Source organism: Thamnophis elegans, chromosome 2 (genome assembly GCF_009769535.1).
Source record: "Thamnophis elegans isolate rThaEle1 chromosome 2, rThaEle1.pri, whole genome shotgun sequence".
Classification (NCBI taxonomy): domain Eukaryota; kingdom Metazoa; phylum Chordata; class Lepidosauria; order Squamata; family Colubridae; genus Thamnophis; species Thamnophis elegans.
This window is the reverse complement of record NC_045542.1, coordinates 90720289-90733869: the sequence shown is the minus strand read 5'-3', so window position 1 is coordinate 90733869 and position 13581 is coordinate 90720289. Positions and strand designations below refer to the sequence as shown.

At 37.1% G+C, this 13581-nt stretch overlaps 1 protein-coding gene across 1 annotated transcript in view; it reads right to left on the bottom strand.

Annotated features, from left to right (window-relative positions):
• CDX1 (caudal type homeobox 1) overlaps positions 1-11772 on the bottom strand; it is a 38120-nt gene extending 26348 nt beyond the window's left edge. The window contains exon 1 of the mRNA XM_032212168.1: positions 11349-11772. Within this exon, the coding sequence (XP_032068059.1) occupies positions 11349-11772 (424 nt within the window). The remainder of the gene's footprint in view (positions 1-11348) is intronic.
• Positions 11773-13581: the final 1809 nt, after the last annotated feature.

The window sequence follows — 13581 nt, the reverse complement described above, 5'->3', positions numbered from 1 at the left end:
AGAGTACTGTTGTGAGATAATTACCCCAACTAAAGCATAGAAATTACACTACAATGCTGATATCACAATTCAACAAAAGGAAAAGTTCAAAGCTCAAATATGAAAACATTTACTAGTTATTTATAAATATTGAGAGCAATAAAATCATTAAACTGGTGAATGTTTGCAAGATAGATAGATTCCCACAAATATTTCGTGAACATTCACAGTAGAGATTAAGAGCCAGAATGTAAATCTGCACGCAAGGTTTTTGCCTTTCCACTGTTTCTTTACCCTTTTTCAATCCATCAACATTAACATAATCACAATCTAAGAAAGTAAATTACATTTTGTACTTTATATTTTAAGCCACCCAGTTATATTTTAAGCCACACAGTTACTATATCAGTGAGATTGGCAGCAGGGAGGGAGGGAGGGAGGGAGGGAGGGAGGGAGGGAGAAAGAGAGATAGAGAGAGAATGTATGTATGAATGAATGAATGAATGGAGTTTTACTGAAATGTTTTATTCCCTAACTACAGTCACTTAAAAATATTTATTGTGTTTTGAATTTCAGATTTTCTTTCTAGTATTTTATTAGTTACTGTGCAGGAGAAGTTGCTGAAAAGAATTATCTGCATTTCGAAGTCTTTGTAAAGCATGCTGCCTTATCTTGAAAGATTGTAAATGAATATTATGATGAAGAGAGAAGTAGTTTTTGATAGTATTTTTACAATAAAGATGTAGTCTATAAACTTGACCATGAATTATATTTGGAATCAAAGTTTAAAGGAGAGATACACAAAAAAAGTGACTAGACTCCACCATCCATGACCATTGGACAATCTGACTAGAGCTAATTGAGTTCAATGACATTCAGGAGAGCTACCCTTGATAGTGTAATTCATACACACCAATAACAGATTCCACAAAAGTGTGAAATGCTAATAGTGTCTGCAGCAAATGGCAATGATAGCAAAATTATGATATGCAGAAGGCAACATTATTTTGCCATAAGGTAAGAGGTTTCTTTTCAACAAAGGATTTTTACTGACTTTATTTTTAAAACAAGTTATATGACAGATGCTGCTTAATATGCTGTAAAAGTTTTAATTATGTGTCATTAATTGGTATCAACGCTTAGTTTTACCCTATTTTGCTCCATGACAATGGACAAAACTGGGCTATTCAGGTCTTCCAACCTCAGTACCACTATAACTGAAACTGTCCACCTTGCTGTTAGTTGTCCTCTTCTTTCCGTCCACCTTCTCCAGACAACTAGATCTTGGCTTAACATATCCAAGGTAGGATAATTTAAGCCCTGTCATGTGTGTCATAAATGATAATTATGGTTTGGTATGTTTGACAATCCATGTATTTGTGTTTTTTTTTTTGGAGAGGAATCATTAATTTGATGATAGTACCCCACTCTGTATCTCTACGCAAAGTTAAGCTGCTGTGGGGACCTCCTGTTTCTATGTCTTCAACCTTTGAAGAAATGCCTGGGGTCAAACTGCTTTCCAGCATTAGAGAATTCTGTTGGTACGGTATTCCTCCGCTTCCTACAAAGTGAACCAGACTAAAAACCAAACAAACAATGCCATGTAGGTGCGAACTACTCTTATTATAACAGCTAGAGTACAAAATCATGCAAGTATGAATATGCTTGCCCTCTACCACACTTATGTGACCTAGGTCTTACCGAAGACATTCTTTCAAATTAGTTTCTGGGCCCAAGTTGAAATACCTCCCCTTATTTAATTGTTGCCTTGATAGCAACTTTTTCTCCTGTCCTTTAAAGTCAACTCCCTATGCTTTCTACAAAACTCCATCTACAGAGTCCTCATTTAATTCACTTCTTCAGCAGCCATTATAAGTTATAACAACGCTGAATGAGAAAACTTAAAACCATTCCTCATAGTTGTTGCTGTCCCTGCTTCCATTGGTCATATGATTGCAACTTGGACACTCTTAATTATTAGGGTAGTTGCTGTCATGTGATCACCATTTGCAACCTTCACTACCACCTCCAAAAAAGTAAAGTCAATGGAGAAGGTAGCAGGAAGTCACAAATGGCAATCACGTGACGTCAACATAGCATCCATGCTTCCCAGATTCTGGGGTGCTGAAAACAGTAAGTCAAGTCCTTGTTTTCCCTGGAATTACCCTTGAAGGCAACTTGGAAGTTGCCACACAGAATGCTGCTTGTTGATGAGTGCTAGCCAGTTCAATAGTAACTTTTCAAGCCTAGTTCAGGATGCTGATAATAATCAATAAAGGTTTATATACCTTGGCTCTTTGGCTCCCTCTAAATAGAATCTTCCTGTCTTACCAAATCTAGTTGGGAGGAGATTTTTTGGGATATCCATCCTGTGGGAAATCTGTGAATTTGCATCCCATAGTGAGACCTTCTTAGTGGCAGTCTTCTCTCTGTGATACTCTTAAAATCAGATTGGTCTCCACCTTGCTATCTTTTCAAAAACTACTATAAACTGGTAAGCAGATTTTTCAATGTGATCCATACATTACACTAACTTTAAAATTGAAGTTTAAAATTTAAAATTACTTAATATCCTACCTGTAACACAGGTACATAATCTACACATGATGCAGTATGTTTGTTGCATTACCCCAGATACTCAAGATAGATTAAATCAATTTACATGTTTAAGTTTACCAGTAACTTTAACCAACTGATTTCAAACCCTAACCTAAATACAAAGTTACAATAAATTGTATTAAATTTGATACAAGATTATTAAAGGATATATATTTTAATGTTATCTGGCTATCTAAATAATACTAAAAAGTAATTCCTTAAAGATCCTCATGGTGAGAAATTACAATACCAACCCATTATTTTTCTAGCAGCATCTAACACATTATTTTTCTATAACATTACTAAGCTATTTATACTTGGGGCTGAACAAAAACTTACAAATTGCAATAAATTGTATTATGATTTACTATTTACATAATTAAGATGTTCATATTTGTAGAGTAAATGATAATTTCCTACTATGGTAGCAGCAAGATACCAATTATTGATCCATATAACTAATAATGTAGTCACAGCAATTCATAATTTTCATTTATCTTTTATCTTAATTGTTATAAAGATTTTATTTATTACAAAAGTTGTAATAAGTTGTCCCTTTGATTACATATACCTGTACCAGTCATTCATGTAAATGACATGCTTTACTGTACTGTACTAACTGAAATCAAAGTATTTTTTTTCAATATTTTTGAATATTTTTAGCTCAGTAGGGTTCTTCCACTGATGGCTTTACCTAATTGAGTAATGAAACATTTGCAAAAAAACAACTAAGCTCTGAGTGCAACAATGACCCTAAATTAATTTGTATCAGCAATTATTTTAATTTGGCATTACTTCAAATTAGCATTAAAATTTTCAGTCACTGACATAGACATATATGACTTATATAATTTGAATTTCCCACATATTTAAAGACATCTTCTCTTCAGACAATTCCAACTTTTTTTCCAAAATACAAAATACAGATAGTCCTTGACTTGTAATTATTTGTTTAGCGATTGTTCAAAGTTACAATGGCACTGAAAATAATGACTTATGACAGTTTTTCAATTACGATTGTTGCAGCATCCCCATGGTCACATGATCAAATTTGGATGTTTGGCAACTGACATATTTATGATGGTTGCAATGTCTCGAGGTCAGTTTGCACTTTGATCCTTTTGCAATCTTCTGACAAACAAAGCCAATGGAGAAGCCAGATACACTTAACAACTATGTTACTAATTTAACTACTGTAGGATTCACTTAATAACTGTGGCAAGGAAGGTCATAAAATGGGACAAAATTCACTTACCATATTTTTGGAGTATAAGATGCACGTTTTTCCCTCAAAAGAGGCTGAAAATCTGGGTGCGTCTTATACACCGAATAAAGCATTTTTGCCTCCTGAAACCCTGTTCCCTTCACCAAAATGGCCGTGCATCACCTTTAGGAACCTTGCAGAGTGCTCCTGAGGGCTGGGGAGTGTAGAAATGAGAGAAAAATGGGCCGTTTTTTGCTCGGTTTTGTCCCCCAGCCCCCAGGAGCAGTCTATAAGCCTCCTAAAGGCTATGCAAGGCCTTTTTTGACAAAAAAAATCAACCCATTTTCAGGAAAGCCTGTTTTCAGGAAAGCCTGTTTTCAGGAAAGCCTGTTTTCACGAGCCTGTTTTCCTGTTTTTGGGAGGTCTGCAGAGTGCAAAAACTTTTTTTTAATTTGCCTCTTCAAAACCATGGTGTGTCTTATACTCGGGGAAAAAATGGTAACTATTGTCTTGCTTAGCAGCGGAAATTTTTAACTCCGTTGCGATAATAAATAGAGGACTACCACCTATATTGACAAAATAATAACTACACTAAAAAAAAATACACACAATAAAACAAGAACTGAAAAATTGAAAAAAAGAATGGGATTTTAAAATGCTAAACACACAAACACTTTTTATATGATAGTAATCAGTAATCACTGCTGTGTTAATATTACAGACTACTATATTATTCTACTGCATTACAATTTATTACAAAATATCTCCCAAAGTAGTACCTTCATCCATATTGCCTTTTTGAAATCAGACAGACCATAGATTTTCAAAATATATTCCTTAACATCAGGAATAATATAATTTTTCCAATTTCTTAATATAATAGTTGAACCATTTACTCTATACGCAATAAACCATAATTTCTGACAAAGTCAAATTTCAAAATGTGGGACATAATTCAATATTATATTAATATGTTTAACATTTAATGATCTCCCCATAACATTATATAAAATTAGAACACAATTTCCAAAATGAAACCTCAATTTTTTTTTTACCTCCATCAAGAAAATCTTACGTCCACCATTTCAAATATATTCTTTGGGGAGTCCAATAATCTCTAAATACAATATTTTGATAAATCAACCATAATGTTAAAACTATTGATACTATTTTAATGTTTTAAGGACATGAAACCACTGATGAGCATTATAGAAGATTCTAGATATTTAATACATATTTGGAATAACCCAGAAGCATCCATTTAAAAAATATTCTTAAGCTTTCAATAGAGAGATATTAAGAGTTTTATTTCTATCATGGATCCCTTCAAAGAGAAGAGCATATCAGGTTCCTTTGAAGTGGCCAAAGATTCTGTCCTATTTGGTCCATTAATATATCCATAAATTGAAGATACCGCTACTGTTATGAAGTTGAAGACAAAATTCAAATTGAAGTTGGAAGAAATTCTTAAAACAATCTTTATATATTAATGATTTAAGGACATATTTCACCCATGATAGTCTAAAAACTATAATCAAAAAAGTTGCTGTAGTGTTATTGTTGCTGTCAACAATAACAGTAACAGGAATTATTCCAATCATGTCTAATTCTTAACAGCATACTCAGCATACCTTCATTACTGAATTATAGTTTTAACTGTCATTTTTGTTATTCTTTCTTTTAAAATAAACATTTTGTTCATTCAGTTCCCTGAAACTGTATGTTATACCATTATTTCATATAAATATCAAAACAAAACAAAATTTGTACTATTGTGAATGTAAGGACTAAAGTTTAATTTGAAAGATGAACTTTAAGTAGAAGCAAATTTATATGTATGCTTTGCCAATAACTTGTGATTCAGAAATTATCAGTATCAATTTTGGAAAAACTGAAATCTTCAGAACTTTTCTTATCACTAGGTTTCAGACTACAGTAATAATGAAAAGGAACCCTTAGATTTGTCTTTGTTTCAGTGTAATAGTATTTTTATTTTAAATCAAATTTAGCAATGTAATAGTTAAAGGATATTTTTAGAACTTTTAAATGTTTTTTTCACAAAGTTATCTTAGGAGCTGCTAGATTTGTTAACGATTGTATTTATTGTGTATTGAAATAAATTTTATATGTGTAACTTTTTAAATGCTATTATGTACTATATATTTCTCTATATATTAAAAAGATTTTCTTCTGCAGTTTGTTTTCTAATATGGTATGTTACTTTACAGGGTTGTTTAAGAAATAAAAAGATCAGTCGCATTAAAGAAAAGCAATTTCCTTGATTGCAATCTAGAAAATAGAAAACAAAACTCAAGATACGTTTTATAATCAAATTAGGTTTAATTTAGTTAGAGGTAATTCAGTCAGTATTTCTGTCTTAATATAATTCTATTGTTTCTTTTTATTTTATGCAAAATCTGAAATAGTTTTGTTTCCTTTGTTACTGTTACAAAATAAAGCAAAACCTACAAATCATATGATCTAGTTTTGATAAATTTAAGATGGTATCAGGTTTTTCATTTAAAATTCTTTCCAGTTAAAAAAAAAAGACTCTGAAGTTAACCATTCAGATAACAAAAGTGTGAGCCTCCCATTAATTATTAGTCTTGCAGGCTCTTAGTAAACAATCTACCAAGTTGAAAGAGCAATGCACAAAATGTGTTACCATGGATTAATATATCCAGTCTGAAATTTGGATAACTAAATCATATAAATATAAAGATGCGAAAGATTTTATATAATGTAATAAATACACTCCACATTTTTGTTGTATTAGACATGTGATCATCCGCATGTTAAATGCTACAAAAGAGATAGCCTCCTCCATGCAGTTTCCTTATCAATTCTCATTGAAACAGCCCTAAAATTGGGGATTCTCAGAGCAACAACACTGCAGAGGGAAGGTAAGATCTCTTCCACCAGATCCTTCCAGTGTGTAACACTCCGTGTCATCCAGAGTCTGTAAGACAAAGTATCCTACCCAGATCACTAATGATTCAACACCTATTTTGATTTGCGCTAACTTGCTATATGATCACAGACCACAAAGAAAGCCGAAGACAGTAAACTATCCTGGATCATTTTATCACACAATTTCTAGCATATCGGAAAGCAAATAATAGGGAAACAATCATTTTGGCTGTTGAGGTATTCATTCATTAAACTTGTGCAAAGCAGTCACTACATACTTCATGGAAGGAGATGCATGTTTGCAACAGACTTGCACAAACAAAACAAAACCTCTGGCCTCCATTTCAGGCTGTATCGAGAATATATATTTCCTTTAATGTAAATTTCATTGAGCTAAAAGGGTAGCTACTTCTAAAGACAGGTATTCTGCTGGAGTCCTCTTGCTTTCAATGGGAAAGGACATGTCTAAACTTCATTCTATGAAACCAAGGGAACTTGAAAATGTTGAGTTTGGGGGCTCATTACAGCTCCAGCCACCCATACAACGAAATCTTCCAGCTCAGTTCACAATGGCACATTTCAAGTGCCCTTTTTTTTGATCCCGATCCAACTGAAGTCGTCATTGCCCTCATCATTTATTAAATTTACATGCTGCCTCACTCCCAAGGGATGATGGGTTTAGAGTACTGCCTGCTAAGGCTTAAGTTTTCAGCGTGGTGCATTATTCCATCTTGTCCTCATTTCTCTTGGCAAACCAACCTCACCCAAATATATATATGTAATGCTTGTCCAGGGCCTGCAGTATTGTCTGGGACACTACACAGCCTCTTCAAGACCTGTTTTCCTTGCTACCTTCTGGGAGAACGGGAGAACATGCCTATTCAGTATTCAAAGCAGAACATCCAGGTTCAGTCATGGTTTTGTTCCATATAGTATCAACCTTGTGAACTCTCAGCTTCTTTTCCGATATATATTCAAGATGGAGATAGATAGATAGATGATAGATAGGTAGGTAGGTAGGTAGGTAGGTAGGTAGGTAGGTAGGTAGGTAGATAGATAGATAGATAGATAGATAGATAGATAGATAGATAGATAGATAGATAGATGATAGGTAGGTAGGTAGGTAGGTAGGTAGGTAGGTAGGTAGGTAGGTAGGTAGGTAGATAGATAGATAGATAGATAGATAGATAGATAGATGATAGGTAGGTAGGTAGGTAGGTAGGTAGACAGACAGACAGACAGACAGACAGACAGACAGAAGTATGTGTGTGTGTTTATATTTATGGGAACAGAATTTCATTTTTAATGTGTGCTAGTGTGCCCAAGGTAAAAAATGACAATAAAGGTTATCTATTCTCTATTCTGGTCAGAGGATAAGCGTCCTACCAACCCAGGACCCCGAAAGTGCGAGGGCAACGGTAGCTTTCTATGGGCGGCCCAGGCTGGAGCTCTGAAGGGAAGTGGAACTGCCCCAACTTCAAAGGCCGCTTAGCCGCCAATCCTCAAAGCTGGGAACAAGGAGGCTCGCTGGGCGCCCCGCCGCAACGCAGCCCCTCTGCCTATCAGCATAACAAAGCAGCACGCTTGCAAATTTGCCCCGGGTTTGACAGAGGCGTTGGCAGGGCCTTTCATGAAGCAGGTCGCCGGCCTGCCGCCTTTGAACTGGACACCGGTTGCGGGGTCTTTTGTCACCCCAGAATGTTCATTTGCGTTCGCCTGGGGAGACTTCCACTTTCCCACCGCGTCACCCCGGGGTTCCCTTAAAACTCCTTTCTCGCCCTGGGTTCAAGAGTTCAGCGCGGCCGCAAAATTAGAGGCTGGTTTCGGAGCTGGAAAGATCCAGCGCTCCCGAGAAAGAAGTTGGGGAAGGGAAGGAGGCCATTGCCTGAATTGGGGGGGGGGGGGGGAGGGAAGCAACGAGACGTCCCGGGCTTGGCGGGAAAGTAGCTTCGCGCCCTTTTCTGCTCTGAGACGCGAGGAACATACTGCCTAAATGCGGACAAATTACTGCCATCTGAAAATGTAGGCTCGCTCATTTACAGCCAGTCTATTTGGGCATTTAAAAATATCGAATCCCGTTTGAAAAATACATAAAAAGGTGCAATGAACAGCAAATCGGTTCTGCAACATTGAGAACTAATTTTAGTTCACTATGCATCGATCAGCAATCTTTAACATTTAGTGTAGTGACGTTGAGAGAACTTCGAATGTAGACTTGTCTTAAAGACAGGAGTAAATAAAACGACGTACACAAAAATTAAACGGCTGCACTATTTTTTCTACATGCAGGTATAAATCCTAGCTTTATAATTCAAATTTACAACAAAAAACAAGTTAAAACGTAATGTGAGGTATTATTAGCATGCATATAGATATCTCTGTAAAGAATCCTATTTTATATTCATGGGGTGGGTTTTTAAAGATCAAGGTAAGAAATCGGTTTATATGAAAAAGAAAACCCTTTACAAATTTCATCTCTTTATTAAAAAGTAATTCAGCTGAGATCAATGGAGGTTCTCACAAATAAGCGTCATTAAATCACTCACACACATACACACACACACACACACACACTTGCTGTTACTCCTGTCCCATAAAAAGTTAAGGTGCCACACATTCATTAGTTGAGCCTATTTACTGTGCCATTAAGCTTTCACTTAAGAAGGGGGGATCATACTGATAAGCAACTTATATGTTCACCAAAAAGTACTCAACACTTTCTTATAGTACAGGAACATCACTATCTCACACACACTTTGACACAAAGATGCCATTATTCTGTATTCACAATATTTTTTAGATTAGAGAACAACCACCAGTTATAAATTGAAAGGTGGGAATATAATTATCTGGGAAGACTAGAGAAAGTAAGAATGCAGCTAATAGGCAGTAACTATTCTTGTGCAGATACTTAGACATGAGCAAATACACAAGAACATTTCCACATAAATGTTAATCAGAAAACAGATACTGAATTCTACCTGAATTCTTAAGGAAAAAAGAAGTGGTAGATTACATATTTTCATATTGTATACAGTATGCACCTTTTTATTTGTGACTGCTGTACAGGAATCCACTTCATACTGAATGATGGGGAGGGGGAGATTTTTGAGAAGACCAATATTTGCCCAAAGAGCATCCTTGAGTTTGCTAAAAGCTTCAGAGACTGTACCAGAAGAGGAATAATCTACCAGTGGAATAATACTGCTGAACACTAATGTTAAAGAATAAAGCTAGCATTGACACATACAATATACCTTATCCAAGATATGGTAACATCTCCATTCATCATACTGAAAGGGGTGCAACAAAACAAAACTGCTAGAATGAAATTCATTGAAAACAGTATAATTTCGATAACAGTAGCCGTACAGAATGAAAACATCAAGTGTGCGGTGCCATCAAATGTGCAAACCAATGAAAGATAGCTGGATTTTGATAAACACAAAAATGAAGCAGTTATGCACAGTGACCTTTCAGTTGTTCCCATAACTTAACAAAAAGAAATTATTTTTGTTGTGATCTCTTCCTGGCTGATTTGCTAAATCACACCCACATGCAGACAATTCCCAAAACTTTCTTTACCAGAGCCTTCACAATCAATATTTGATTCCCCCCACATCTCGATTATCAATCTCTGTAGAGAATTTCAGTAAACCAGACTAAGAAAAATGCAGTGTTCTACAGCTTTAGTTGGTGAGAGAAAAATTAACTTGTGACTCAGTGTCAGAATCCGGGTGACGTGTTTGACAATGATACTGGGAAAGGATTCAGTAAAAGGTAGTTCTTGGAAAGTTCTGGTCATTCCTTTCGGTATAGATTAAGCAAATATACAGACACATACATACACAAACAGAAGCCCATATACCCTATTAGATTTCTTTTTATATATTACTCTCATCCTATTTCCTTGAAATCCCCCTTTGAATGTAGTTCTGCAGCTTTACCCTATATAGTATTATATACGGTACTACCCCTATGATTCCAGTTTTGACAAATACGTGAACAATTGTGAAAACTTACATTATATTGACTATTTAAGGTTCATTTGTTCCAAATTCTATCTTGATGTGATCATCAACTGGGGCGGCCATAGCCAATCACAATATGGGAAGATATCTGCTCCATTATTGCTCAGCCAAGCTGAGATAGCCCTAGAATAGAGCAATCTATTTGGATCAAAGCTACTTTGGCCAGCAAGCAGCTTTCCCTATCGATTCCATCATTTTAGCCATGGACTGAATCAGGAACTCTTTGCTTGAGAAACAGAAGACCCTTTCCAAGTCATGGATTCATCAATCGAGGAATATCCATGTATAACTCCAGGCATAACATGTGACAAATTGTTTATAACTAGCAAACATTGCACAAGTGGAATTTCCTTCTGTGTAAGGAAGCACCTCCGAACCTCCTGGATCTGTAGCCAAGTCTTGCAAGTATCCCTCCCTTTTCGTGTTAAAATGTAGTTTGACCACAAATTCTTGTGTCTACAAGTTGATGGGGAAAGATAATGAAGAGTAAACGTTATAAAGTGGCCAGCGCAACCCTGCAGAAACGCGAAGGAAAAAGTCGTCGCACCGTAGAGATTGCTTGTCCTCCCGGCCTAAAAGACACCCTTCCCCAAAGCCGGAGGAGAGAAAGAGAGACAAGTTCTTACCACTGTTGCTGCTAGTGGGAACGTGGCGCCTCATCCATTCATAAGGCGTGCGCCTTTGCGCGTTTGGGGACAGCTGGGGGACTGGGGCGCTCATGGGCGGAGGCAGCAGTCCAGAGCCGGGTGGCGGAATTGGATTGAAATCCGAGGGGCTGTATCCTAGCTGCCCCGGGCTGGCGACAGAAGGGGCTCCTGCGCCGTAGGTGTGCCAGTCCTCTTTAGTAGGCGGGTACGGAGGACCCCAAGTCCCCGCGGGCTGCCCCTGGTGAGGATCGCTGTTAATTCCGGGCATGTGGTGGTAGCTGGCAAAATCCGAGTACTGAGGGGGCACGGGCACATAATTTGGGGGGCTGAGGTTCAGGCCCGGGTGCCTGACCGGGTTGGGGTACATGTTGGTGTCCTTATCCAACAGATAACCCACATACATCATCCCCAAGTAGCTCAGCGTGCATAATGTGCCCGGCGCCTCAGCAGTGTCTTCCCTGGCTTGCCTTTGCAGAGAACTCCCAGCCTCTTCCTGATTAACAGTTCACCTGAACTACTTGCTCAGGTTTTTTTTTTCCCTTCCCAACTTCGCAAAGGCACCTCCCTGAGGAAAAGCCTTTTTTTATTATTGGGCCAACCTCTCGGAGCATTTGCATTGAAAGGCAGGTTTGCATTTCAAAGTCCCGGAATCAAAGTGGAAGCCACTGGGGCGAATTCAAATGGCACTAAGCAGATAGAAGGGACGGGGGTGGGGGCTGAAGGTCCTTATAAGGACTGTGCTTAGAGGGCAAGGAAAACCTGAGAATTTCCCAGAGGATACAAAGAATTCCAGGTACAAAAGGACTCATTAGGGAAATAACCCAGGAAGAAAAGAATGTCAGTTGATGTTCAGTTTTCCCAGACTTCGGGCAGGCATGGAGACTGTAACACACAGTTACAGGAGACCCTCCTGCTAACAATTTCAACAATCCAATTTTTAAAATTCAACAACTGATTTTGAAAGCGGGAGAGCACCTTAATTTGATCATCATATTCTCTTGTATTAGCATTTCAGACTCATTCTGCCTGCAAACCTAAAATTTAAGCCCTCTTGCTTGATATGCCCAATGGGGTACATGTTAAGGTGGGTTAGAGGTGGCCTATTTATTTCATTTCCACAATGCTCTAACCTGGTGCCCAAGATATGCCCCAGAACAATTACTCCCAGCACAACCAGCCAATATCATTGTAGTAGTTAGAAATGTTAGTTAGGAGTTATTGCTGAACGTCTCCGGACTACAACACCTTGAGGTATCAGCCTTGATCAAGCACCCCAAAAAGTTTGGGCTAAATATGTGCGAACTTCCTAAATCTAAACATTAACATAAATAATCACAATGTATTTATTTTAAGAATACCTTTTTCTGTACTTCTTTATTTAAAGAGTGTAAGAGTCATAAACCATTTTTTCACGGTTTTCCACTTGGAGCAGAAAGCAAAACTAGATTTTTTTTTAAATCAGTGGATTTTGACTCAAGTCTGAAATAATTGTTTTGTAATGTTTAATTAAGGAAAATTGTTATTTTTCTTTGCGAAAGAAAAAAAGCCATATAAGATAGGAAAATAGATATTAACCTGGTATTCCACACATACCTTCTCCCCCCCCCCAAAAAAAATATTGAGTATACTTCAGTGTATATTAAGAAAGGTTTTATGCTAAGAAAGGTAAATTATAAAAATCCCAGACTTTGACTGGGATTGATTAGAGGGAAGTTTCAGAAGGTGGGAAAAATTCACTTGTAAAGAAAATGAAATTTATTTCATAACAAACCGGGAGTGATTTCATTTATGCCCTTTGGCAGAAACCCTAATAGGTATAAGATTAAAAAAGGATGCCTGGCCAGGCTGTTTTTCCTGCCCCAGCTTCAAGTGCCTCTAGTCTCCAGCTATGTGCTTAGTTAATTTAGGACACCCAGCCTGGAATAGCTAGTTAAACTATGACAATACAACATCAAAGAAAGCTTTGCATCGCTTTATTTTTAATGTTTTATATTATTAAAAACTGCCCTAGAAATGAGAGGTATAAATCCATCTTTTACGGAAGGCCCACGAAATGGGATGCTAGCTGCTGCGTGGTCCAAATAATTGCATATGGGTGCAGGATAACCCTTTAAGAAAGCTCGGGTGAGTGATATACATTAGGATTGGAAGGCTGCTTTCGCCCCCAAACCTACGAAATTCATGGGCTTGTGGGCGTACATGGTGCAAAGTT